General features: G+C 46.7%; 1 protein-coding gene across 5 annotated transcripts in view; it reads left to right on the top strand.

Annotated features, from left to right (window-relative positions):
• Positions 1–26,652, top strand: part of FYN (FYN proto-oncogene, Src family tyrosine kinase) — a 214,260-nt gene extending 187,608 nt beyond the window's left edge. For all 5 annotated transcript variants that reach the window (XM_047102530.1, XM_047102533.1, XM_047102534.1 and 2 more), the window contains 2 exons: positions 14,559–14,690; positions 26,092–26,652. In XM_047102530.1, coding sequence (XP_046958486.1) covers positions 14,559–14,690; positions 26,092–26,300 — 341 coding nt within the window. In that variant the 3' untranslated portion in view covers positions 26,301–26,652. The remainder of the gene's footprint in view (positions 1–14,558; positions 14,691–26,091) is intronic.
• The last annotated feature ends 373 nt before the right edge of the window (positions 26,653–27,025 follow it).

The following is a 27,025-nucleotide window of genomic DNA, read 5'->3' on the forward strand; positions in this document are numbered from 1 at the left end:
AAGCCTGGATCTGAATGAGCTCTGTCACTTACAAGTTTGGTGTTCCCAGACAAATCATTTAACCTTTCTGAGCCTCAGTTTTAGCATCTGTGAAATGGTGATAATGAAAATAATTACCTCACATAATTAGTGTGAGGATTAAATGGGCTGTCTATAAAAGCTCTTTGCGGGTTGTGGAATATAAAAGCCATTCTTATGACCCAAACTTTTCATGTTTGATGTATATTTTCCTTGAAAAGTATCTTTTTTTTTCTTGCCTAAAAACTTTTTTTAGGAAAAAGACTGCTAGTAATCAATAAAGAAGAATCAATCTTCTAAGAGAAAAAAAAATTTGTTCCTTATTTTATAGCCAGCTCTATCTAGGCAGTCAGCACTTAGCATCACCTACATGCCCCAAGGGCCCCCACCGACTTTCCTTTTTCTCCTATTTGCCTTCTCTGCTGAGAACTGTCCCTGCCTCCATGCTGCCTCTGTTGTTTTTAATCTTGTCAAACCTGAGTATCTGATGGGTGTTCTCCGTAGGGTCACCGATGGTTGTGTTTGCATGTGCATGTGCACACACATACGTGGACAAGCACTGTTGTGGCAATTCTCCCAAGTACCTATGGACCCAGTGTTGCTGCTTCCTTGTAGAGGTGATTTGGCCCAAAGAACAGCGCAGAGCAGTAGTAGGTATTTAATAGATACTCGTGTACAAGAGTGAAAATAGCCCAAATCACTGTCACCACTCCATACTCTTCACATGCTCTCCTGCTCTCTGAGAACCAGGCACGGCTCTCTGGAAATCAGATCCTGTGGTGACAGCAGGATGCTCCGGAGAGGATGGTTTGCTACACCAGCACTCCCTGCACAGATTGTCTTTGGGGTAATGGGAAGCACCAGAACTTTGAGCTAGATGGTCTGTGTTCAGATCCGGGCTCTGCCATTTCCTGCTCATGGATTTTTGCATAAGCTCTAGCCTCAGTGAGCCTCAGCTTTCACATCCTGAAGTCAGGTTGGTATCGGTCACCTTTCAGGAGGTCATGAGAATTAGAGAAGAATAGAGAAGAAGCTGTTGTTATTATTCACTCCTTCCTGCTGCTCCTGGAAGCACTTAGCTTTATGTCTTTCTGGATAGCCAGACTGATTTCCTTCTACACACACACACACACACACACCCTCCCAAAGATAGGAGGAACTGGATTGTTAAGAGCACAACGAATGTTGGGGCACCTGGGTGGCTCAGTCGGTTGAACATCCAACTCTCAATTTGGGCTCAGGTCATGATCCCAGGGCCCTGGGATGGAGCTCCGTGTGGGGTTCTGCGCTGAGTGTGGAGCCTGCTTAAGATTCTCTCTTTCTCTCTCTCTCTCTCTCTCTCTCTCTCTCTCATTCTCTCCCTCACTCCCTCCCAACCTCCCTCTCTGTCTGCTCCTCCCCAACTTGCACTGTCTAAAATTAAAAAACAAAACAAAACACATAGCCCATGAAATCAAATTGATGTTGGTGTGAATCCTAGCATTGCTGCTAATTAACTGTAAACCTTGACAAGTTACCTAACCTCTCTAAGCCTTCATTCCCTCCTCTGAAAATAGGGATAATAATAGTTATCTACATCACAGAATTGTATGGCTTAATACATAAAAAGCACTTAGCACAAAGCAAAATGCTAAGCTGATAGTTGTATAGTTATAGTTACTAGTAGTGATAGCAATATCACTACTATTGATCCAGTGGGTTGATAGTAGCTCTGTGTGTGTGTGTGTGTGTGTGTGTGTGTGTGTGTGTGTGTGTGTGTCTGCCCCTCCCTCCCTCCGTCCTCCTCATACCCACCCCTCACTCAGGCACACATATCACATGCAGCATACACACCCACTTGATCTTTCCCTAACCGCTCCCAGCCAGGTCGCCTGCCTATTTAGCCCTCTCCTCTCCTGATTTGAATCATCACAAAGACAGGAATATAGAATTGCTCCGTGTCTTGGTTTTTTGTGTTGTTTTTTTTTTAAGGTGTAAGTTAATGACAGGATCATTGTTGAGGAAGCTAATGTCAAGGCAATTTAATCTTTGGATCTTTGGGATGTATGTAGAAACCGGGGCTTTCGTGACTTTGTGTAAGACATGCTGTGAGTTTAGGTTTGTGTATTAAATAGAAGAAGAAAAATGCGTCTGTTCAAATGCTCCCAGTATTGTGGGTTTAAGTTGAATAGATTATTATCTGGAGGAAAATTCACATATAAATTAGACTGCGAAGAATTCATAATTGTTGCAGTTTTCATGTTAATTATTTCATGTTAAAAAATTGTTACTGCATAAATTAACACATTCTTTCATGGTGAACATATTTTAGAAAGATTTGTTACTTTAATAACTCTTTGTGTATTAGAAATCCCAGATGCCTGTACTAATTAAATATAATCAGATTTTGGATTCAAAAAGCACAGTAGCCATTTAACACAAACAAGGAGGCAGCTAGGTTGACAAACACAGTCAGGAAGAAGCAGATCCCTGTTTCTTTCAAATTTTGAATTTCACAATTCAGAACTGTGAATTCAATTTCTGTCCTTCCTTTGTATCACAATGACTGGGGATTATCAGACTCAGAACACCAGCTTTCCAGCTCAAGGGCTCCTGCAGAATTATTAATCAGCCTCATCTGAGGCCTCTGTAATCCAGTGGCACATGAAGGCTGATCTCGCCATGAGATGCCCTCCCTCTGCCCCCGTCGGCACATGCGTTTCTTGTTCTCCGTCAACAACAGCACTGCAATTCCCACACAGTGTGCCGTGACCTGAACTGCAAATGTCAGGGAAGGGGAGGTGGGCGGGGAACCCTTTTAATCACTGAATTTAATCTAATTCTTCCCAGACGAGAGGAGCAAACCATCCTTTGACGAAAAGCAAACCCTTTCCAAAGCAGCCATTGTTTTAAGGACTGAGCAGGAAACTTGTTTGTTTGGACTGACCCTCCCCCCCCCGCCCCCGGAGTTTACGGGCTGTCCCGAGGGGCTGTCTGGGGAGAGCCTGGGGCACCTCCGGGCAGAACGTCCGGCCCTCAGCCGGGTCAGAGCCAGCCCTCCCCGCCGAGCCCCCCCAACCCCCCACCCCCCACCCCTGCTGCCTGCACCGAGCCGGTTCTGCCTAGTTTGGTACATTTCTGTCACTAGGCAGAAAAGCGCCTTCATTTGTATTCTGCCGCTTACAGCCCAGGGCTTCCGCGGCATTTCCGAGAGGGGTGCTTTGTTTATCTGCGGTGCCACCGTGGGTCATTCTGCCCGGGAAAGGGAGACGGATCTGACCGTCCATTTTCCTCATAGAAAGGACTTGCGGAAAGCCAAAGATTACAGTGAAAAGAAAGGCACTTTAACGCACCCTTGCCTACCCCGGACTCTCCTTCAAGATTAAAACTGCAGGAAGGGGGTGCTCTCACTCCTTCTACTCCCTGACAGTCCCCGGGGGGGGGGGGGGGGGACAGATGGGACCGCGATAGGCCCTGATCACTGAGCCCGCTCCCCTCAATATCTGTCCTCGTTCTCTGCACTGGGCAGTCACGTGTTGTATTCCGTGTGGGTGTCTTTCCCCTTTGTGCTGTCTTGGGCAGAGTAATTTGGCGGTTGTTTCTGAATGGTCAAGAGCAGGGCCTTGGTCTCTGCATCCCACGTTTCTTAGTAATCAGCAAGAAGGAAGCAGATGGTCACCCTCTGTGATTTTAAAGTGTGTAAATAGGAACTGCAGACTGCCATCAAACATCAAAAATGTCACTTGGCTTCCTCATCTTGCTTTGCTGGCAGAAGGAACTCCTTCATTTGCATCATCTGGATAATCAGGGACGGGCAGTGCAGATGAAAACTGCCCCACATTGTGAAGCCCCCATTTCTTCTCGCTGAAGGAAGGCACACAGCCTTTGCAGCAATGATGTCAGACTGAACCAGGCCCACTGCCCCTTCTGGAGGTAGCTGGATTCCTGGAATGATTTCTGGGTTGAGCTGCATCCCAGACACGTGTTTCTTACATAGGTCTGAGTTCTCACCACCCTGAACAGCAGCATGCAGGTGGTTCCAGAGCCCTACACACAGCTTTCTTGTCTTTCACTCCGAGTAAAAGTCCACAAAGGTAGTGTCCGTCCTATCGGAATTGTGAGTCAGAATTTTTATTCTGATGCTTCTTCTCATTTGGCTCTCAGAAAGCTGGAAGGATCATTGGAATTACTCAGAGCTTTGGTGTTCTAGAATAGCTAGCAAGGTTTCTTCTTTCCTCAGTTCCACCCAAGATAACCACTTCCACAAGTCGGCCCAGCCCAGTCTGTACTTTAAGCAGAGTCTTCTGGATGGGTCTTAGATTTCCTTCCTGAGAGTAAGAGGACCAAATGCCCGTGATTTCAGGAGAGGCCAGTGAATTTCATTCTCTTGTGCCCCCAGTGAGCATTATCCTGGGTTGCCACTGGGTCCCCACTGGGAGGAGGGTGGTGGGGAGACAAGCAGCCAGAGTGCCCTCCCCTCCCCTGCTACCTTCCCCCCCCCCCCCGCCACCGATGGTAAAAGAACTGTCACAGCCTGCGTTCTGTTCTCCTCCGCACGAGGCTCTGCCTTCCTTCCCAGTCCATCTAGCCGCCTGCCCTTCCTTCCTCAACTCCGAGATGCCAGGACTCCTGCCCTGGCAGCAACCTCAAACCCGATCTCTCTGGAGGCTGGATTTGCTCCCCCCTGTCTAGTTGTTCTGATTGTACCCCTTCTCTGTCTGGTCCTCCATTTGGGGCTTCCCTTGGGACTCTCCTCACCCCTCTCAGCCTGAATATCCCTTCCGTGGAGGCAGCCACACCAGACTTTAGATCTGTGCCCAGCCAGCCAAGCCTTGTCTCTGTGGTATGTTCAGGCGCTGCCGCTGGCCCTTGATGTGTGTCTTCCTGGGCCGAACTCCTTCTTCCTCCACCCACACCCCTGATGGGACAGCACTCCCCCCTCCCTCCGCCTTACCTCCTTCCTTCTGAAATTCCCTGCTCACTGTATGCATTGCGGAGGGCACATCATATGAATTCATTGTACTCTTTACTTCTCCTTTACTTTTACTTTTAAAACATGGTGATAAGACCTTATGAATCTATAGTAGAAATTTCAACAGCATGTGTCAGCAGGAATAGCTGGAAAACACACAGTTGTATTACTCCAGACACGTTTGGGAAATTTGAAAGTCATTCCTTTGGCCTAGTATGAAAAATCTTGAGTTTTGGCTTTGCCCAGTTTTATTGGGTTTGAAATCCTTGTTTTGTTTGAATAACCACTGAGTTCCAGGTCGGGTCAGCTTTGATTTCACCTCTCCTACAGGATATCCTGTCCTAGTCCTGCCTTGTAACCCTTCCCCACCAATGTAATCAGCTTCCTGTTACTGGCATGATTTGTGATTTATTTTCCGTTATCCCTCAGGGTAACTTTAAAGTTGAAGTACCGAATATTATTTAACGTTGAATGCCATAATTTGCAGAGCTTGTGACTTCATAATTAAAGAAGACGCTGGATGGATCTTTGGTTCAGAAAAACCGTGTCTGTGGTTGAAGCTAATGCCTTTTCCCCTTGAAAACACTATCAGGGTACCAATGTATTCTCTGCAGGAAGGATTTGGCTGCTTTTATTCCACACTGGCTTTGCCTTTTCTACCTTGGCCCAGTTTTTCAGCCAGAGGGGAAATTTTCTGAAACCGGGCTATGGAATCAGCTGGGGGAGTGGGGGGGGGGGGGGGCATGGCTTAACAGTCCAACTCTCCACCAAGAGCCAATAATGTGAGCTGGGCCCCACCCAGGCCTGTCCTGGCCCCTGAGCTGAGCCTCTCCCAGGGAGCAACATGGGGCACACTGCAGCATTTCAACGTGGCCACCTCTACCCAGAGACCCCATTCTCTGTGCATTCTTTCCCTCTCTCCTGAGCCCTCTTTCTCCCAAAGCCAGCACCACAGTCTATTTAGCTCTCTGTTGGATTTGCCTGTGAGCTCTGTCTCCCTGGCTGCCTAGAAAGGCCTACGGCAGGAGGTGACCCATGCTTGGTTGTCTCAGGAGCCCCTCCCACTGCACTAGGGGCTAACTGGAGGCTCAGTAAGTTCTCACTATTTGATTGATGAGCTCACTGGGTTTTCTTCATCCTCTTTTCCTCTCTTAAAGTTTGGAGAGCTTTGGCTAACCTGATGCAACTCAGTGCCTTTGCATTACTGTCCAAATAAAATAATAGCTGGCATTTATTCAGGCACCAGATGCTGTGCTGAACCCCTTACATTGTTTATAATTCTCACCACAACCTCATGAGGTTATCATTGTCCTGATTTACAGGCATGGAGACTGAGACTGGCGGAGGTTTTAAGTGGTCACCCAGTAAATTGAATGTGCAAGCCCAGATACGCTGACTCAGAAACTTTCGTAAATGGCCACCCTGGGCCTTCCACAAATGACCCCTCAATCCCAGCGCAGCCCACAGGTGGGCCCCTTTGCATTGTCACTGAAGAGCATTTTCTCCCTGATCCCTGGCCAGCTTACATAGACTTAGTGCAGGAGGTAGACTTGGGAGCAGAAGTCTCTGCCATCTTCATTTGAACATTTCTAATGCCACTGCCGTCATCTTAATGCATGAAGATGCATACAGTATAGTAAGTAACCAAATCAAGTAAGAACTATTTCTGTTTGAGACAAAGAAAATAGACTGCCTGACCACTAGGGATATAGGACCGTCATTAACTGGAATGGAGCCCGGGGTTAGGATGCGCCCTCCTGACATAATGAGTTTAGCTGGCCTTCCTGTTTTCACTTACACACCAAGAGCATCCGGTCAGACTGTCCTAGAGTATGGTAAGGATGATTTTATTCCTATAACACTAAGGGTGGAAACAACTATTAGTTTGTTACACTGCCGTGTGTTTACTCTTCTCTTGTTTGGGTTTGATTTGAATCTGTGTAAAGGAAGAGAATTTCTTTGGCCGTCACAGTGTTAGATACATTGTCAGGTTGACCCTTTAGCCAGATAAAGATTTGTTGAGCAGTTGCTCTTTAACTAGCCTTAGGCAAGGTCCTGTGGAGGAATCTAAGTATAAAACATGGTCTCTGACCCCCCCAGGGTTTACATTCTATTTAAGGAGATAAAAAAATAACCCATGCAGAACTAGCAGAAAGACATGCTGGAGATGTGGACACAGCCGCACGGCGTATAGTGTTTAAGCACTCGGGCTCTGGAGCCAGGCTCCCTGGTTCAAATCGCAGTTCACCATTTCCACCTGTCCTTTGGCATCTCATTTTACCTTTCTGTTTAGTTTTCTCATCTGGAGAACAGGACTGTTACTGGTATGCACCTCCTGCATGTAAAGCACTTAGCGTGATGCCTGACACTTAGCAAGCCCTCAGTATGTTTAGCCATTATGGTGGATATTATTGTCAAGCATTAAACCGTTACTCATAGCATCGGCTCCAAGTGCATGGGAGAGATCACTGAAGGCTGGCGTAATCACAGATGACTTTATGAAGAAGGTGGGACTTGAGATGAGTAGGCTTCAGCTATGCAGGTGGAAGGAGAGGAGATGTTTAGAAAAAGCTAACAAGAAACACGTATGGTTATGCCAAGTGCAGGGTATAGGTTCCGAGAAAGCAAACCAGACTAGAAGATGGGTTTGGGGTAGCAAGAGCCAAAGTGGAACAGATACATGGGTATGAAAAACAGGTGGAGGAGTTTGCCTTCATGCGTTGGGGGGGGGGGGGGCACAATGAGGTTGGGGAGGAGAGGGTTATGAACTCATTGGTTTAAGTGCCTCATTGAAAGGACAGTGATCCAAAGGCAGGGCACCGTGACAGGAGGACTGATCAGAGGGATGAGGACCCAAGACAGGTTTCAGCAAAGAGCTTAAATAAGAAAGAGAAAATTTGAGAGACATGTCAAAGAAGAAAACAGGAAGCCTTGGTGATATGGGGTGCCTGGCGGGCTCAGTTGGTAGAGCATGTGACTCATGAGCTAGAGCCCCATGTTATGCATAGAGATTACGAAAAAAAAAAAGAAAGAAAGAAAAAAAGAAACCTTGGTGATGGATTAGCTCAGAGGTTTAAGGAAAGGGAGAAGTCCCAGCTGGCTTTCAGGTTTTTTCTGCTTTGCAGCCTGGCAGAATGATGATGTGACCCCCAGAAAAGGGATAGTAGGAGGGGAAAAAAAGATACTCCATTTGCATCCTAAAATATTATAGTGAGAATAAACTTTTTAAGTCAGGTCAGTCTTTTAGTAAAATTTTTTACCTAATACAAGAATACCCTTCATAATAAAATATCTTATTCATAGTAAGATGAGTTGGTAAAATGATGAATTTAGATTCATAGTTAGTTGCCACATTTGAGATAAAGGTGAGACACCCTAGAGGCTTTGTCCCTTAGACATTTGCGAATCAAAAACTGGAGCTTCTGAGGAGAAACAGTCTGTGTAGTATTTCCAGCCCTGTTCATACAGAGATGATGGGCAGCGGAAGTCTTGAGAACCTGTGTTTGTTCCCCAAGGGAGTAAGCAGGGAGGGAGGAGTCCACAACACCGAGGCCATTAGAAAACGAGGATGGGGGCGCCTGGGTGGCTCGGTCGGTTATGTGTCTGACTCTTGATCTCACGGTTCATGAGTCTGAACCCTGCATGGGGCTCCTCGCTGACAGTGCAGAGCCTGCTTCGAATTCTGTGTCTCCCTCTCTCTCTGCCCCTCCCCAATTTGCACTCTCTCTCAAAATAAATAAACTTAAAAAATAAAAAAAGAAAGTGAAGTATGAAGAAGAGCCTAAAGCAGAGACACAAGAAAGGCTTGGGAAGGAAGGAAGGACATCAGGGAAGAATAAACTCAGAAAAGATAAGTAATTCATTTCCCATAAAAATGTTTGAGCTTTGCAGTTTTGGAGTATGCTATTTTACTCCTTTGTTGCTGAGATTATTCGTATTATTCAAACCTGAAAAGTGTGCTAAAAATAGCACAAATGTGACCAGAGCCACTAGTTAAATATGATGTCAGAGGTGACAACAGAAATATAACTTATCTGATACTGATTGCTGATAGATGCCCATGGGCCTCGAAACGTCATGATGCTTCTCGAGAGTTTTGAAAAGTCAAAATGCTCTTCACATTCTTTCTCGTCGTAAATCGTTCTCAGGGTAATGCTCTATTGTCTGCTACATTTGAAAGACAAGGAGAAACAGTGAGGTGGGATGTCATCATGTTCTGCTCACAAGCCCCAGTAGCTTCTCATCACACTTAGGATGGGACCCAACATCCTTAGTGGGCCTTGCAGAGCCCCATAAAATCTGTCCTTGTAGCCCATTCTATCATTCTTTATAGCATTTGTCACTGTCTGACATATATCATGGCCACTCGTTTATTTTGTCTCCTTCCCGGACTAAGCCGCATGCTCCATGAGAGCCAGGGGTTGAGCTCACTGGTGGCTCCCTGGAACGAGGTGCGGTGCCGGCCTCGGGGGAAGAACTCAGAAGTGCTCATGGTAGGAAACAAGAGAAGACAAAACCAGCCAGCACTAGTGGGGTTTCGATGTTATTTTGTGGTCCAACTTTGATAACCGAATAAATCCACAACCCTCTCCTTCCTCATACCTAAAGCCCAGAAGACTATTAACCTGATTTTACATAAGGAAGACCAGGGCCTGTGAGTGTGAGCGATTGGCGTCCAGTTACCCGCTTTCCTGTTCAGTCTTTTCGGAAAAAGATGTTCCACTGCGTTTTGCTGTGAACGCTCCCAAGGCCTCTGGCCACCTTGTCTTTTTGCTGATATAACCCCCACCCGGAGTTGCAACTCCAGGGATCTAGACCCCCTGCTCCTCACAGAGCAAAGTCTGGGGTTCCCTCCGTCTGAGACAGATTCACTCCACCCTTCATTTGGCACTAAAAACACAGGTTTTCCCGGGTGTTTCTAAGTGTCATTAGTTTGTGACAGATGCTTTTCTACAGTAGTCGGCAGTTGTTAGACCCTTATAAGGGCATCCAGATGGAGACAGACAGTGACACTGGTCACTGAGGACAAGGAGAGGACCCTCCAGAGAGCAGGAAGCTAATAAGTAAGGAGCTGTGGCAGTTCAGGCTGGGAAGGAAGGCTGGGAGGGCTAAGCATCTGTCCAATTACTCAGTCATTCACCACCTCTTTAGTTTCTTCTGGGCACTGGGCACTGGGCTCAGTACTAGAGATAAGGTGGCCATCCAGAAAGACCTGCTCCTGCCCTCAAGGACAGTCTCTATCTATTGGGAGAGGCGTACTTCAAACGTATTCATTTGCCCTTGAAAAGTAGCAGCCACAAAGAACAAGACGCTCTGGCAGCACAGTACCAGGGAACCTACCCCAGTCTTAGTGTTCAGGTGGAGGTTCCCTGTGCAAATAACACTTAGGCTAAGAGCAAAGGAGCAAGAGTTCGCCATGGGGGAGGGACGTCAGCAAAGGGAACAGCCTGCCCCGTGGCCCTGCAGCAGGCAGGAACCATCAGAGAGGGGCAATGGAGAGGTTGGAGATAGGGAGGAGCGGGAGGCCCAGGATAACAAGAAGAGGCTGGACAGATAGGGAGGAGGGACCAGACTGTAAATGTGGGCCCAATGGGAAGGCCATTGCAGGAGTCCAGACAGGTGACCGTGAGCGAGCAGGCACAGACCAGAGTGGGGGTAGTGAAGACACACAGACACACTCTCCGGAGTGAAATGGACTCAACATGGAAAGTGGTGAAGCGGCAGAGGTGGAAGGGGACTCAGGGAAGATGTATGGCGATGGGCAGATATACGCAGCATCTGAATGAGGGGGCCTTGTGGCATTCTGGTCTCATCAGCTAGGCGGTTGACAAGGCAAACCATGGGGAAAGGTAAATTTGGGATGTTGCATTGAAAGGCCCTTTGAGGCCTCCCAGTGGAGAGGCTGGGGAGAGAATCCGATATACAGGTCAGGAATTCAAGAGGGAGGGCCCAGCAGGTGATACAAATGCAGGTGACATTGGGGTCACGAGAGAGGTGGAAGCCAAGAGAGGGAGTCCAATCCCCTGTTGTCACACCGAGCTCATGACCAGTCGGTTCACATCTCAACAGAATTTAGAGAAACAGGATTGAGATGTAGGTGCCTGATGGCTCAGCATGAGGCTCACCGGCCCTCACCACGATTGCAGGAAGGTAAATGGCGCAAGCGCAGAGACACCCTACCCAGAAGGTGGTTCCAGGACATGGGCCCCAGTGGCAGCACCAGGTCAGACTTTCAGCAAGGGCTTTATCCTAAGAGGTACAAAATCTGCAGACACTACCTAGGAAACGGTGGAAAAGGCGTTTCACTCATATATATTACATGCACCGTTTTGTGTGTTGGCTTAAAAGAATCCTAAACTGTTAGAGTAAATTCAGTAAGAAGTAAAAACTAGACCAATGATGAATGATAATTCCTATATTTTTTAGTGCATCTAAGCATTGAACAAGTTCACAGAGTGTTACATGATACCAGTGACACAGATTATCCTACCTGCCATGGTTTGCTATTCGAATAAAACGCAAAGGAAAGGAAATTGCATTGGCATCTGAATCCTGCTCCCAAACAGGAGAATTTCAAGAAGAGCGAATCAGCTGGTTACATAACAGAGCCAAGTTCATCATTGTATGGGCCTCTGGACACTGTCTCCTTTTTTCTACAAATCTGTACTGCTTAGAAGACATCTTTGATCCTGACTTTCTGCCTGTCAGAACTTTATTTTCAAGGGAAAGGCAGTGTTTATACCCAGGAGATCGGGAATTCCTTCCAGGTTTCTGAGCTTTCTTGACTTCACCTGAGGAGAGAGCCTACCGCAAGCCCCCAGCAAGGCCGCCTGTGGGATTGTGTGGGTGGTATTCCAGACAGCCCCAGCAATGCTGTTCTCGTAGGCCGGGGTCTGCAACATGCAGCCTGCCTGGATAGAGACACCCCCACGCCCCCACCCACCACAGACCCCGGGTTGAACTCTCTCCCATTTGGGGCTGCATCTCCTTAGAGATACCCTCCCCCACCCACCACCGCCACAAACCGGGGGTTGAACTCTCCCCAGTTGGGGACTACATCTGTACCCTCAGGAGGTGGGAAACCAAGGTGAGCGGAAATAGAGGTAATGAGTTGAGTAAAAGAGCGAACATCAATCAGTTCTTTTGTTGAAACCATAGTTAATGACTAACAGATCATCGCTGCTTTATTAACCTTTTGTCTGCCTTGAAAAGGAAAATACGAGTTGTCTTTAGAGAAGCTCCTTTTGTCAACAGTGGCTGCTATTTTAAGATTGAAAAGAAGTAGGAGAAATTGGACAAAGATATTCTTTCTTTTTCTTCCAAAATGTATTAGGTGTAAGTAAACATATTGCTTATCTCAGAAAGAAAACTAATGCAAAATAAGTTTATTTACGTAAGCCCCTGCTACTAAGTCTCAAAGCACATATCCACAAATGGTTTCCTATCAGAGATCGATTACAGCCTTTGTCTGAACCTACTTGTTGAAGGTTTACATATTACAATTCTTGCTGTAGATGATGTAATGAGAAAACAACAAAGCCAACTAGCACAAATGGCTGATATATTGACATTTGGGTTTGGTTTTTTTTTCAAGCTCACGTTATGAAATCTTCTCTCAGAAAATCCAAAGTGACTTTATCCAAATTTTGAATGGTTTACTGTTAGCATCATACACACCTTCACGAATGTTGAATGATTCCAAGAAGGGAAGAAAGGCTCCTTTTGTTTGTCATTTTATTTACGAGAGTCGTATCTGCACAAGGGAGGAAAAAAAGTTCTTTTTGCTTTTAGAGATGGACATAGATTTCCAAGCCATTTGGCTCAAGAGATAGTTTAAATAGGAATGAATTTAATATACCTTTAATTCTCTGAAATAAGAGAACTCCAGCTGAGGTTTGGTCCAGGGCAAAGTCTGTTCTCGACACTGAAGAAAATCTATCACATTAATCCCAGCGGCTCAGAGTCCAAAGCTGCGTGAACAGAATGCTCGAGGGTAGGTTCTCACACAGAAGAACGCTTTGAAAGAAACTTTAAAAACAAAATGACTGTTCAGAGAATACCAGGCCTTGTGTGGAATCATGCAGCACTTAAGGAAAGATAGAAATAATTATGCTTGAGAAACACAGCTAATTAAAAATAACTCCGTGCATAAAAGGAAAAGAAAACCATAGAATAACTTCTCTGCTCCAGTGTAAATGTGAGATGCCACATAATGAAATAGTAGGATTTTTTTTTTTAATTTCATTTCACACTGGCATAAAAGAGATGGAGAGGAAAATTATATTGCCAGAAAATGCCAGGGCAGATTTGCTAAAGATGTTATCATGTACTGTGTTTAAAACAAAAATCTAATTGCTGTAATTTATCATACCTCTGGTTATTAAAACCATACTAATTTAAAGATTTTAATTATTTGCCACTTTTGCACATTGTGACTTTTCATAGAAGATACCACAAAAATTTCTGATTCCGTCAACCTTTGTATGGTTTTTTTAGGAGCTCCTATGTAAAATTAACATGCTTTTAACATATAATTGTGTTTATATCAGTAACAAAAATTCCTTGTGTTTTTCTTTCAGTTTGTTCGATGAGATATCTAGAACTGCTTTATAATTGCTGAGCCTAATATGTGAGCGCACAGGCTGCCAAGTCAATTTTAATTCCCCATACACACAACTGGCCTTATAAAGAACAGCCTTCCTTTTAGATTGGAGAGAAGATTCTTTTAATGATCAGAGAAATTTCAAAGAAAAGATTCTCCTGACTGGCATGAATTTGCTGCTTGGTCTTGAGAAACCAGACTCCTAAGATAGTCACTGAGGCAAGACTGCTCTTTGAAAGCAAACATTATTAAATAGTACCCTCTCGGGCTGGTAGGAGAAAGGTTGGGCGGTAAACAAGAGATCATATAGTACAAAAGAAAAAACTATCCCAGAAGCAAAGATGGCCACTCTCAGGGAGAAAAGGTGGAGGGAAGTAGCCAAAGGCAAAATCATTTCTCTGCTGTGGATAAGGAGGCCTTGGGAAATAAAGCCCATTTCAACAAAATACATGGGCTACAGTAAATTGTCTTCACCTTGAGACAATCACGGTGGTTTGATTTGGTTTTTATGTACCTCGTAAGAACACACTCTGGTCCTTCTATATCAAAGAATTCATGAGAGTAGCATTATGATTTAATACTGTATTTATTAAAATATGACATAATTTCAAAGCAAAAGAAAAGACGTATGAAATGAGTTCCCTAAATCGCAGGTCAGCCCCTTATCCAGACCAAACCTGTGACATTTAGTGTGATCATAGATTCCAGTTTCTAGAAACCAGAGCTTTAAGGAGCTTTGAACTCCCAACCCTTTGGTGGGCAAATTAACATTAAACTAGCTTGCTTAAGGTCACAGAGCCAGCACTAGACCCCACAGCTGCTCAATTGTAGTCAGTTGTACTCCATTTCCTTATTCACCACTTTCTCCTCCTCCTCTATGAACTTGCTCCTGTGAAAGTAGTTCCTAGCACTCTTCCTCCCCAGCCCCATACCCGGTGCCATATGCTCTCTGCCTGCCAAGTAATCAATCACATGTTCTTTCTGCAGGTGCAAAGTTCCCCATTAAGTGGACGGCCCCCGAAGCAGCCCTGTACGGGAGGTTCACGATCAAGTCTGACGTATGGTCTTTCGGAATCTTACTCACAGAGCTGGTCACCAAAGGAAGAGTGCCATACCCAGGTAAGGGCTTGACCTGGCAGCAATGGGCCTCCGATTGGATGCTGTCTCAGCACCATCTGGGGACACTTCTCAGTTTGCCTTCTAAGCCCCATCCTCACTCAGCTTTCTGCTGTGCATGAGTTTAAAGAACACGAACAGGTATTTAGCCATGGGAAAGCAGAACTGGGAGCCCCCATGGACATCATGCAGGCAAGCAGCTACCATGCATTGTATGCCAGGAGTCATGTGAACAGCGGCTAGTATGAGGTTTCAGTCCACCCCAGTGCATGGAATCTCTCCTCTCTCAGTAGGAGTGTGCATCCATGGCTCCAGGAGCAGAAATGTGGCTGGCAGAAACTCAACCCAAATCGAGTTTGCAGACACTTCCAGGAAAGAGATGTGCTTTTTGATTACACTGTAGCATTGACCCATGGAGTGAACCTGGCGGGAAAATGCCTGGACCTGTTCTCTGTGCAGGCCCCAGCTCCAGATGGCCATAGAGAGCAGAGGCACATGCGAAACACAGTTTAGAGGCCACTCACTGCCCTGTGCTGAACAGTCAAAATATGCCCTAGAAGAACAAGTGCAACATAAAGAAATTAGAGATTCTTAGGCCCTGGAATTTTTCAGGATTGTCAGATTCATGCTTTTCAAAGAAACCACAGATTTAGGTTTTCCACACTTAAATTCATTAATTTCGACAGATGGTGACATAAAGGACACTCGAGCCATTTCACCTCCACGCTTTAGTGGTTATATTACAGCACATGGACAGTCTGCTTTCTGAAATGTTAAGGACATATTTTTCAGTTACTGTTGAGTGAAGAAAGAACATAGCTCCCCCTCATTCCCTGCCTAAGAAAGGAGCTTAAAAAAAAAAAATAGCCAAGATAGAAACGATAGTGGAGATTAATGAGGAATTGAGGTCTTTTGCAAATCCTGGGTTTGTAATTCTATCTTTGCAGTCAGAGGAGACAGCGAGGGCAGATTAATTTGTAATCCCTTTGTTCGTTTTTATGATTATTTCTGGTCATTTTCAGAGAATGCAGAGAAGCAAAGAGGATCTCTTTTCAGGTTGGCGTGGCCTTGAGACTCCTAGGAGAGCCAGGCTGGCACAGAGACAAAATGGACAAATTTCCGTGTCTCTGAAGCGCCAGCCCTGGGCCTTTCGAGATGCAGGTGGAAGTCCGTTCTCCTGCTGCGGGGGCGGCTCCTCCCAGCATGCACCAGTGGGCAGGCTCTCCAAGAGAGCCAAGCAGTATGCAAGAAAGGGCTGCCCAAGAGGGGCCTGGAGCACAGCAGGGGCGTTTTTGAGTTGCTTCTCAAGGGGGAAAATGTGCAGGTCTTGGGATTTTGAAGATAAAAGGCATCTTTTTTTTTTTCCTTTTTTTTTTTTTTTTTTTTGGCCTGAATTTTGAACCAATTTCTCCCTGAATCCCCCAGGTTTACGGTTGGCCAGTGTGTTGAATGCAGTGAAGGGGAAAAGGTTAATGTTGTTTTGCATTTCGTAAAGGCTTTCCTTTCAGTGATACAAAGCCGCTTTTTGTTTCTCAGGGTTGCACACAGAAACCCAGACAAAGGCGCAGGGGCTGGGGCCTCAGGGAAGGCAGGCAGGTGTGTGCTTCTAGGGAGAGTCTTTTACCAAGTTTGGTTCTAGCATAAAGAAAACGGCCTTATTTTAGAACTCAGACTAGGGTTCATTCATTCAGCAGAGCGTCGGTGAGTGTGAACGGCACCGGGCATCTTACTCTACCTAGGAAATGAGTACAAATAAGACATTTCACACTCTCAGGAAACTGATTAAAGCCTTCCTGGAGTGAGGCACTGTTCTGGTTGCCTGGGATAGAACAATGAGCAAATAAACAAATGTAGTCCCAACACTCATGGAATTTACAGTCAGATAGATAAAAGATGCATCAAATCCAGGAAGACATCAGTCTTTCCTGCTACTTATCTATTATTAGAGGAAATGATCCTCAAGGAGTGGATTACTTGGATTTACTCCCTGTGGGCCTCGAATCTTAATTCTGATAGTGGGGTCAGGGGCACCTGATCCAGGTATCTACAGAGGGACCTTTCCCTCAGAATCCTGTGAGGGTGGCAAAGGAGTTTGAAACGAGAACTGTGTACTTTATTATGCATAGTTCTGTACTGTGAGCAGCTGCTGACGTGCGGAAGGCTTGGAGAGCTGCCCCGAGTCTGTGAGGATAAGAGGACAGGTTCTGTCTGGGAAGCTTCATGGAGAAGGAAGCAAGTAGGGCCTCCTCCTCAAGTCAAGGAAGAGGGAAGAAGGTTCCAGACAAGGACCAGCATGCAGGAAGGCAGCAAAGCCTGGGACACCGGTGCTTGTTCAAGGAGCTGCAGGAATAAGGAATTTGAGGGCCATGACGTGAAACCTGGAAGTGTGGCTGGAAAGTCCCGTGGCGAGGGCCTCACGTGCTACCATGGGGAGGCTCTGGGCCTGGCTGGTCGGCAGCAGTGGCCAGGGGAGCTTTGTCAGCAGGCAAGTGGCCTGAGCTGCCCCTCGCCCACAAACAGCCACAGAAGATTGTTCCCAGGCCCGTTCCTAGCCATGGGTGCTTCTTGGGTGTTTTTCTTGTTGTTGTTTTTTAAAGTAGTTATAATCCTATTTAATTGGACTTCTGTATCTTACAGTAAACTCTTCTTGAGGGAGAGGCTTTTACAGAGGAATTCCAATTACAGGATTATTACCTTAATGAAGGATAACAGTTCCTAAGGCACAGCATCATTAAGCTTCATCCAGATGTCACTGTGCAAGGAAGGACCTTCCTGTCCACATCCTCGGTGTTGGCGTGGCCGAGTCAATGTGTGCCAAGGCATGGCTTCTCTGCCGCACCGAAACCTCGTGTCTGTCGGTGGTACCCGAGGACAGAGTCCCAGTGCCTGTCCCTCGTGCCGACATCGCAATGTAGAAATTTTGCAGTTGGCTACGGTATATTTTTAAGCAATTCCTTTTTTAAGAACGGTAGGTGGCGGTATTTTCCTGAATTCTTTCACACCTGAGAATGACCTTCTGTCACCTTCACACAGAGAAAAGGTACTTTGGCTGCACGACAAGGATGAGGTCAAGGGAGGGGAGATGACTTCTCTGTGGGCTCATAAAGCTTGCCAGGCATATTTGCCCAGCACGAGAGAAGTTCCAAAAGGGAGAATCAGAGAAGAAGCTTAGAATGGAGTATGTGAGGTGTGACCCCATGAAGAGCAGAAGGGTTGACCACCTGGTCGGTTAGCTGGTTCTGAAAAAGGAATGGATTAAAAGGACAATCTCAAACTGAATGACAGCCTTGGAGCCAAAGAAAAAAATACAGAAGTGTGACGCTGAGATTAACAGGGAGGTAGCGGACAGGAGTCGCACACAACCACCCTCCCAGACAAAGGTTGCTTCCGAGATTTGCCACAGAGATGCACACGGTTGCAAAGAACCACTCAGTTTTACAGGTTCCCTGGGAGCAGCCTGACCTGAACGCATTCTAGGCCCAGCAGTATAACTTGCTTTTCTGTGAGCCAAGGTGCAGAACCATTCTTTGCGTCAAGATTAGAATGGATTTTGTACCGATGGGGTTGTTTATGTGAGAAATGAAAACACGCACGTAAAAGGAATTTTCTGGGGTTGATGCATAAAATCAGAGTTCCGCATTTTAAGCCGTCATGTCACCTTCAAAACCTCCCTCACCTCCTCCTTTTCCTCTTTGCCTCCACTGCCCTGTGTCAGGCTGTCATCCACTCTGCAGTGACCTCTTCGTGGGACTTCCGCTTCAGTTTCTCCTCCCCTCCACCCATTCTGTCACTGTCGCCACCAGGTTGTTATCCTAGAAAACAGAGACCCGGTTATCTTACTCTCCCAGTTAAAAATGTCTGTGGCTTCCCTTCACCTTCCAGAGAAACTCCAGAAGACTTAGCTTTGCATAGTCCTTAATAACCCTTTCCTTGAGGGGGAAAAAAAAATCTCCCGGAGTCATTCCACATGCTCCACGTGCTTAATATTTATTGAGCACCTACTGTATGCCAGGAACTGTTCACACACCAGGAGTACAGCACTCAGCCTACAGACAGAAACTCGTGCCCTCACGAATGTTTATGCTTCTTGGAAGAGACAGACAATGAACCAAGATAATAAGCTAAGCTGACTATGTTCGGTATTGGCTGGGTGGTAATAAGTATGGAGAAAAATAAAGCGGGGAAGGGGGTGGAGGGTGGCATCTGAGGAAAGGCCTGGAAAGAAGCAAGGCTAGCCAGGTAGCTGTGTGGCAGGGAGTCTTTCTTCAGAGGATCCCAGAGACAGCGAGGCCCTGAAAACAGGAGGCCAGTGCAGCTGGAGCTGAGGGAACAGGAGGTCTGAGAGGTCCCCAGGTAGATCAGGTGGGGCCTTCCTAGGTGCTTAGTAGGACTTTAACTTTCACCGTTAGTGAGATGGGGAGTCACTGAAGAGCTTGAGCAGGAGTGACGTGATCTGACGTGAGTTCTCTCTCGCCACCCCCAGCCCTTCCCTCTGACCTGTGAGTCGCTCTCTCAGCTTCACTGCCTGCCTCAGAATCCTTCAAAGCCCAGCCCAGCCATCACCTCCTCCATGTAGCTTTCTTCGTGTCCATACCAAGTGGCTCGCCCCTTGTGCTCACTTCTGTGATACCTGGTACATCTCTGTCAAAGTCCCTGACCGTGTGTCTGTATTTCACAGCAGCTCTGAGCGGCCAAGGGACAGGAGCTCCTTTATATGTTGCCAGTGCTCAGCAGTGTCTCCCCATAGTAGACTCTCAATAAGTGTAAGCATGTGGAGCGATGGATGAATGGATTGGTTGATCGATGGGTAGATGGCTGGATATATCAATGGATGGATTGATGGACGGATAGTTGGGATAGCAAAAAAAAACCCAAAAACCAGATTATGCCTATGAGGTTTTTGAAACAAGATTTTTTAGTTTGGCTGAGAACCTTTAAAGCCTCCAACTCTATTCCATCATCTCCACACGTAAATATAGCATGTATTGTCCCAGCCACGAGATAATCTCTGTCCTCAGAGTTGTTCTGGGAAATGGACACTGTGGTCAGTTGAAACACCATGTTCCACCCTGTTCTAGGCAGAATGTTCTGGCCATCCTGTGCCCTGGCTCTCAACTGAACACCTGCTTTGTGACTTTGGCAGGATGTAGCAAAGCAGGATCATTTTCTTAAGCACATCACATTTGTCCGTGCATTTGAAGCACTTTCAAATCTTTTAAATAAGTGACAGCTGCCTGGCTTTCATGAATATATCCAGTCACCTGACGATGGCTCGAAGAGGCAAAGGAAATTAGTGAAACTAGAAGCCACCTTCCTTAGAGAATTAGAAATCCTGCCCTTCTCCTCCCTCTGCCCCACTCAGATGCCCTGAATCGTAGACATACATTCCTCTGTGTTCAGAAGCCCATTTTCATCACCTGCACTCTTACTATTCCTGCTGTGCTCAGCATGCCGACAGAGCAGATTTTTCTTGGGGTAGGAAGTGATTAGACTCTCCAGCAGGAAAATGGGAAGCAGAATGAAAACTGTCAGCCAGGGGTGCTTTGCCCTCTGCCCTCTCCACGCCCATCCACAGTCCCCAGGGCTTCTCCTTTCAGCTCATGACGTTCCCCCAGAGAGGGAATCCTGCCTGGATGCCCAGGAGTCATGTTGCCACCTATCCTTACAAGATCTCTCTCAGCCAGTGTGGCTGGCGAGGGAAGAAAGGAGGGGAGGAAAATGCAGGTGGAGAGGGCAGCCAGAGAGGAACTTTCCATTCCTGAGCCCTGCATTCTGCTGCCCTTCATTTCAGCTGTGTTTCCATGGCCTTCCCAATGGACACCCTCACCCCCTTCCTCACTTCTTTTCTGGGACAAAAGAGTTCTCCTCAGCACTGCGTGATCAACTTTAAAATTGTGTATCATGGCACCTGAGTAGCTGTCACTTCTGTATTTACTAATATAGCAGACTTAATAAAAACAGCTGCCCTGGGCACCTGGGGAACTTAGTCGGTTAAGCGCCCGACTTCAGCTCAGGTCATGATCTCAGGTTCAGTGAATGTAAGTCCCACGTTGGGCTCTCTGCTGTCTGCGTGGAGCTCACTTTAGATCCTCTTTCCCCCTGTCTCTCTCTGCCTCTCCCCCGCTTGTGCTTGCTCTCTCTCTCTCTCTGTCTCAAAAATAAACATTTTTTAAAAATTAAATAAATAAATAAATAATAAAAGCAGCTGCCCTGAGGGTATCTGGTAAAAATGGGGCAAGAGAAACAAAACCACTCATTATTGTGCCTTCTCAATGTCACTCCTTTATTTTCATTATGCTCTTTGATCAGCATCTGTCTGCCCTAAATTTGTACTTTGATCCTTCACCAGACCTGACGTGACACATCCTGATTGTCGCCCAGTAAGACAACTAGAGCACATGACGGTCTGGTAGCACAGGCTCGTGCTGAGCAAGCACCATTAGCATAGCTCTCCTTCCCCTGGCATTAGCACAGCACTGCTCAACAGACACAGACAAGTAAACAGAAGGAGATTTTTACAGGGTTTATGCAGAGAAGCAAGGGGGAGCCTCTGACGAAAGCCTTATGCACAATAGAGCATAATGTCCTTTGAATGAAAAGCTCAGTTTGCAAAAGTAATCTTGATGTCTGATAACCTAACATCATGCCCATTGTTAAAGTGCTTAATTTTTCCATGGCACAAAAATCCAGGTTCTTGCAACCCATGGTCAAATCCAGATGCAGCCTTGATCCGGTAACAGCGAAAATCCCTGATGGTGCAGAGACGGCCCCTCCGAGATCTATATTAGGAGGCTGCACAAACGGGAAGCCGTAAAGCAAAACCCTCTTCTGTCATAGAAGACCGTTTTTTTCTTTTTTTCAAACAGCTAAGAGCACAGTTGACAAATGCTGACAATTTTGTTGACAAATGAAGAAACTGAGGCTGGGGGAGGTCAGGTCATCTGCTGAGAGACCCCGTGAGAGGATACAGAGTCAGAAGTAGTGCAGCGGCTCTGCCAGTGAAAATGAGGGTTGGGTTTTTTTTTTCCTTCTCTAAAGAACCTAAAAGAAAAGAAGGAAGGGAGGCTCTACTGAGTTAATATGTAGCTTAGAGGAGAAGAATGGGAAAGTTTAAAAGAAGAGGAGGGAGAAAGACAACAAAGAGCAAAGGGAAAGAAAACACACACACACACACACACACACACACACACACACACACACACAGGAAAATCGATAGTGAGAGTTGGAAGCTTGACCCTAATTCGGAAATCAGGAGGAAGCCAGCAAAATGATTTAGAAAGGACAATCTAGTCCTAACAACAGGAAGTGAGTACAGTCCACTTGGCTGGAGAGCCTCAGCTGTAGTGATTTGGGCAGACCGACTGGAAACAATGCTCTCTCCCTGACCATGTCCGGGCAAGCCCGAAATCCGTGGTGACAGGAGGCCCGGCGGAGGATCTGGGGAAGAGGAATCTGAAAGCAAACCCTGGGACAGCCAGCAGGCCCCACAGGTTTCCATGGGCTGAGGACCATTAAGCAGTACCCTGTGAGGGTGGCCGTGACAGTGGCCCATTTTCCCACGCCGTGAGAGGACAGGGTCCGCACAGCGGGGTCAGAAGAGGACGGGGTTGAGGCCCCAGCCCCTAGGTCCTCCTCCGATGTGGAGGTTGGGAAGCAGGGCACACACCCAGCTTTGCTTTGTGAATATGACACCTCCCACAGTCAGCCACGACTGGTGGTGGAGACCACCCTCCCACTGAAAAAGGGTCTGTATTGCAGCCCCTACCAGGAAACGCGGAGGCCCAAACTGTTGATGACCGCATTTCCCTAAAACATGCCCATATGCCATGTTTTAAAGCTTCTGTCTTTTCTCTTTCTCTGCTAGCATTCTCCCCACTGAAAAGGGAGAAAAAAGAAAAACAAATTCTTGAAATGATTTTTCAAAATTATTCTTATTGCTGAGGAAACTATTCTTTTCAATATGAACCCCCTTAATCCGGCAGTTGTTTGTAGAGTAAAAACTAGCCTAAGCCTTGCTTGGCGGGCAAGCTCTCGATTGTGCAGGGTTGTGAAGGTGCTGTCCACAGGTCAGCCGTGTGGGCTCTGGCTTACGGACGGTTGGAAAAGAGCCGATCCCGCTCACGCTGTCGTCACCAGCCGGTGTATTGTCTTGTTTCCCGCTTTTCTGGCAAAGCTGTCATTGGTATGTTTCGCTTTGGCCCAGTGTGTGGAATTGGTTACATATGGTCCCTGTGCTTTGAGAGGCCCAGGGAGAGGAGGCATGAGAAGAGAAGAAAGAGGAGGAGCGAGACAAGGAGCAGGCACGTGACTGCCGGCATGTGCCTGCTGGTGGCCTACGTGGGTCCCCTGGCTATAGCCGCCCAGGAAGCAGGCTGTCTCGGGGGATGCTACAGGTATAGGGTCAAGTTATTCTTTTTTTTTTTTTTTTTAACATTTATTTATTTTTGAGACAGAGAGAGAGAGACAGAGCATGAACGGGGGAGGGGCAGAGAGAGAGGGAGACACAGAATCTGAAACAGGCTCCAGGCTCTGAGCTGTCAGCACAGAGCCCGACGCGGGGCTCGAACTCACGGACCGCGAGATCGTGACCTGAGCTGAAGTCGGATGCTTAACCGACTGAGCCACCCAGGCGCCCCGGGTCAAGTTATTCTATCTGCTGTGTCTGGGACTTGGGCAGAGCGCTGGAAAAATAGGCCTGACCCAAGTGGCCAATTAAACTTTCCATTGGCAGAGATTGGATTAAGAGTTTAAAGAAATACATGAAATCTTTCCATTTGAGTAGTTTGTTTTTTAATGAAATGAAACATTTACTGACCTAAACCCCACAGAGCAATTGGAGAATGATTAATTAAACTCTGTGGTGCCATTTTGGACAGTCTCGATGCCAGAATAAAGCATTAGAAGGCGTTTGGGGGTGGGGGCGTGTGGGGGGGAAACCATCTCCGGAAGGGGCCTGTCAGGCCTTCTGACGTTCAGACCTTCTGCCTGTCTTTCCTCCCAGTTCCTACAGGTTCCTGGCAGGGGCAGAGACAAGGGGGCATTTCTGCAGGTTTGGGTCATATGGCTTCTGAGAGATTATGAAACCAAGGACCGTAGTAAAACACAGAGCAGAGGCTTTAGAGAATGCCAGTCCTCACAAGAGATTACCCTCTCTTCCTCGCCTTTCTGGCCTGGGATGTAATTGTTCTTGCTGCCACTGCTCGGGCCAGAGGCTCCCAGCCACAACTGTCGGGCCCATATGTGCTTCAGAGTCAGACTTTTTTTTTTTTTTTTTAAAGAACATGCATACAGTGCATGGACCATTCATTATATAACATCCCAGGAGAGTCTGAAGCAGAAGTCTGTACTCAAATACATTCTTATTTCTATAGCAGTGTGTATGAATCAACAAAAATAGTAAATAGCCTCAGGTTTTATGGCCAGAATGAGGTCAGTTCAGATCAGTTTTGCTGCCAAGTGAATTACCAGCACTTCTGGTTTGCAGATCCTGTGGGATTTAGGGACAGTGGGTAAGGAAATGCTGTCCCCTTCCCCTCACTCCATTTGTCCAGAGGTCTGCAGGACGTTCTCCTGGCAGCATCATGTTTTTCCCCTTGCTTCCAGCTCCTCACCCCATCCCGAGTTTTCAAAATGAGTTTTCAGCAGTTGGAGGAGGATTTAAGCTAATTAGCCACAGAGCTGACCGAACACCCAACTGAAGAGGGCACCTGTGAAATCAGGCATGGCATGGAGGCAGGGGGCCCACATTGGTTCATTAAACCTCTCGCACTAAACGGGGCATCACTCCCAAAACATGAGCAAGGTTATGCGAGAATAATTAAATTGAAGGCCTATTTCAACACAGCAGGAATAATATATGGATTTTATCACAAGAAGTTACAGTGACAGAGAATAAGAAAGCATCCTAAAAGGGCTTGTACAGGCATGTGACTGACGGGGCCATGGCTGGCGGCCACAGGATAAACCCAGGTCCAAAAGTAACAACAAAACAAGAAGAATGGCAACAGACCCCAGAAGTCAGGACAAGGTTACGCCCTGGGCCCAGCTCCTCCAGAATTAAAGGAAACTGCTTCGTGTATATGCTATGGTCTTCTCATTGTATCCCTGAGATAGGGGGAAAAAATCTTGGTTTCTGCATGGCTTGAAACCATATTTTGTTTAAAACAAACAAACAAACAAACCAGGTCAGAGGTTGGAAAGGATTCCAAATTAGACTTGGGGCCAAGGGAGCAGCCAAAACATACAAGTGCTTGGCAGGCGATGGCAGAATGCGATATGGCAGGAAAAGGAAGGAGAACTAGAGGATAGTGTCTGGCAGTGATTGGAGTAGGGTCAGGGCGCTCCCCTCACCCCACGTATGGTATTTCCTGCTCTTGTCAGGAAGGCCAACGTGCAGGGAGGCTTCGTCCTCCAGAAGGGTTAGCAGTCTCCCCGACTGTCTCCTGTTTGTGCAGCCTGAGCTCGCAACATTAGGCAGTTCCCCCAGAGGGTCACAGAGGTCTCAAATGATAGATGGCCTGTCCAAGGTCATCAGTAAACACAGCCCCCGGAGGCGCCCCGTCTCCCCATGAAAGTCACCAAACCCCAGGGCACCTCGGGGTCGCTGGGCCAGATGGTACCCAGCCTTGCCGACATGATGGCAGATCTCAGCTGGGGGGGCAGGGGGGGCACCAGAAGCTTGCCCGGGCACAAGCAAAACGAATTTATGAAGTTCGTAAGTGGAACTTCTAGATGCTATCAGCATGGACAGTGTATGTTTCATTCCATGGATTTCTGTTTCTTTGCTTCATTCATATTTTTTTATCAGTTTCACAGAATTGTAATTTACAAACAATAGAATTCAACCATTTTGGGAGCACAATGAGTTTTGACAAACATGAACTAGTCACACTGCTGCGTACGAGATCTAGAACAGGAGTTGGCAGGTTATGGTCTGTGGGCCAAATCCAACTCCCACCTGTTTTTTCTTTCGTGTGTCTTTAAAGGGCTATTAAGAAAAATAATCTGCGGCAGAGATCGTATGCAGCCCACTAAGCCTCAAACATTTGCTATCTGGCCTTTACAGCCGTTGATTGCTGAGCCCTGAAACCGAAGGTTCCCATCACCCCTCAGTGTGCCCTGCAGCCCCTGTGCAGACGTTCCCCTCCCCTTACCCCTGGCGACCACTGATCTGCTTTCTGTCACTGTAGCTTTGCTTTTACTAGAACTTCACAGAAACAGAATCATACAGTATGTTGCCTTTTGTGTCTGGCTCCTTTCACTCACAATGCTTTTGAGATTCATAGGTAGCAGTTGCACATTTCCTGTTTATTTCTGAATGGAGCAGTGCCCCTTGAACCACGTGCAGGCTCAAAGTAGAAGGAAGGGGAGCGGCAGGGCCCACACTCACTGCCTTGTCTTGCAGGCATGAACAACCGGGAGGTGCTGGAGCAGGTGGAGCGCGGCTACAGGATGCCCTGTCCGCAGGACTGCCCCATCTCTCTCCACGAGCTCATGATCCACTGCTGGAAAAAGGACCCGGAGGAGCGGCCCACTTTCGAGTACTTGCAGGGCTTCCTGGAAGACTACTTCACCGCCACAGAGCCCCAGTACCAGCCTGGTGAAAACCTGTGAGACCTGGGTCTGCAGAGAGAGGCCTTATCCAAGAGGCTTCCCCGCCCCCTCCCCATTAGCTTTCAGTTCCGTAGCCGGCTGCTGCCCGAGCAGCGAGAGCCGTCCTGGATCAGATTGCATGTGACTCTGAAGCTGACGAACTTCCATGGCCCTCATTAATGACACTTGTCCCCAAATCCGAACCTCCTCTGTGAAGCATACGAGACAGAACCTTGTTATTTCTCAGACTTTGGAAAATGCATTGTATTGATGTTATGTAAAAGGCCAAACCTCTGTTCAGTGTAAATAGTTAACTCCAGTGCCAACAATCCTAGTGCTTTCCTTTTTTTAAAATGCAAATCCTATGTGATTTTAACTGTCTTCACCTGATTCAACTAAAAAAAAAAGTATTATTTTCCAAAAGTGGCCTCTTTGTCTAAAACAATAAAATTTTTTTTCATGTTTTAACAAAAACCAATCAGGACAGGTGTTTGTTTTTTTTTCTTTTTTATAAATATGAATATATATATAATATATCTGTCCCTGTACATACACCACGTGGGTGCTAATGTGGAGACCATGGCCAACCCAGGCCATAAAGCCTCGGGACCCAGAGTGAGGATTTTACTGCCAAATCTGCATAAAAGCCCTGGTATTACTCTGCACACCAGTGGCATCCTTTTTGGCTTTTGCAAAGCATGATCCTTTTTTTTTTTTTGAATTTAGATTGCACTTTTTTGGTTCAT

This window comes from Lynx rufus, unplaced genomic scaffold (genome assembly GCF_022079265.1).
Source record: "Lynx rufus isolate CCGP_SWC_20201006 ecotype Redwood Valley unplaced genomic scaffold, mLynRuf1.p SCAF_6, whole genome shotgun sequence".
Lineage (NCBI taxonomy): Eukaryota > Metazoa > Chordata > Mammalia > Carnivora > Felidae > Lynx > Lynx rufus.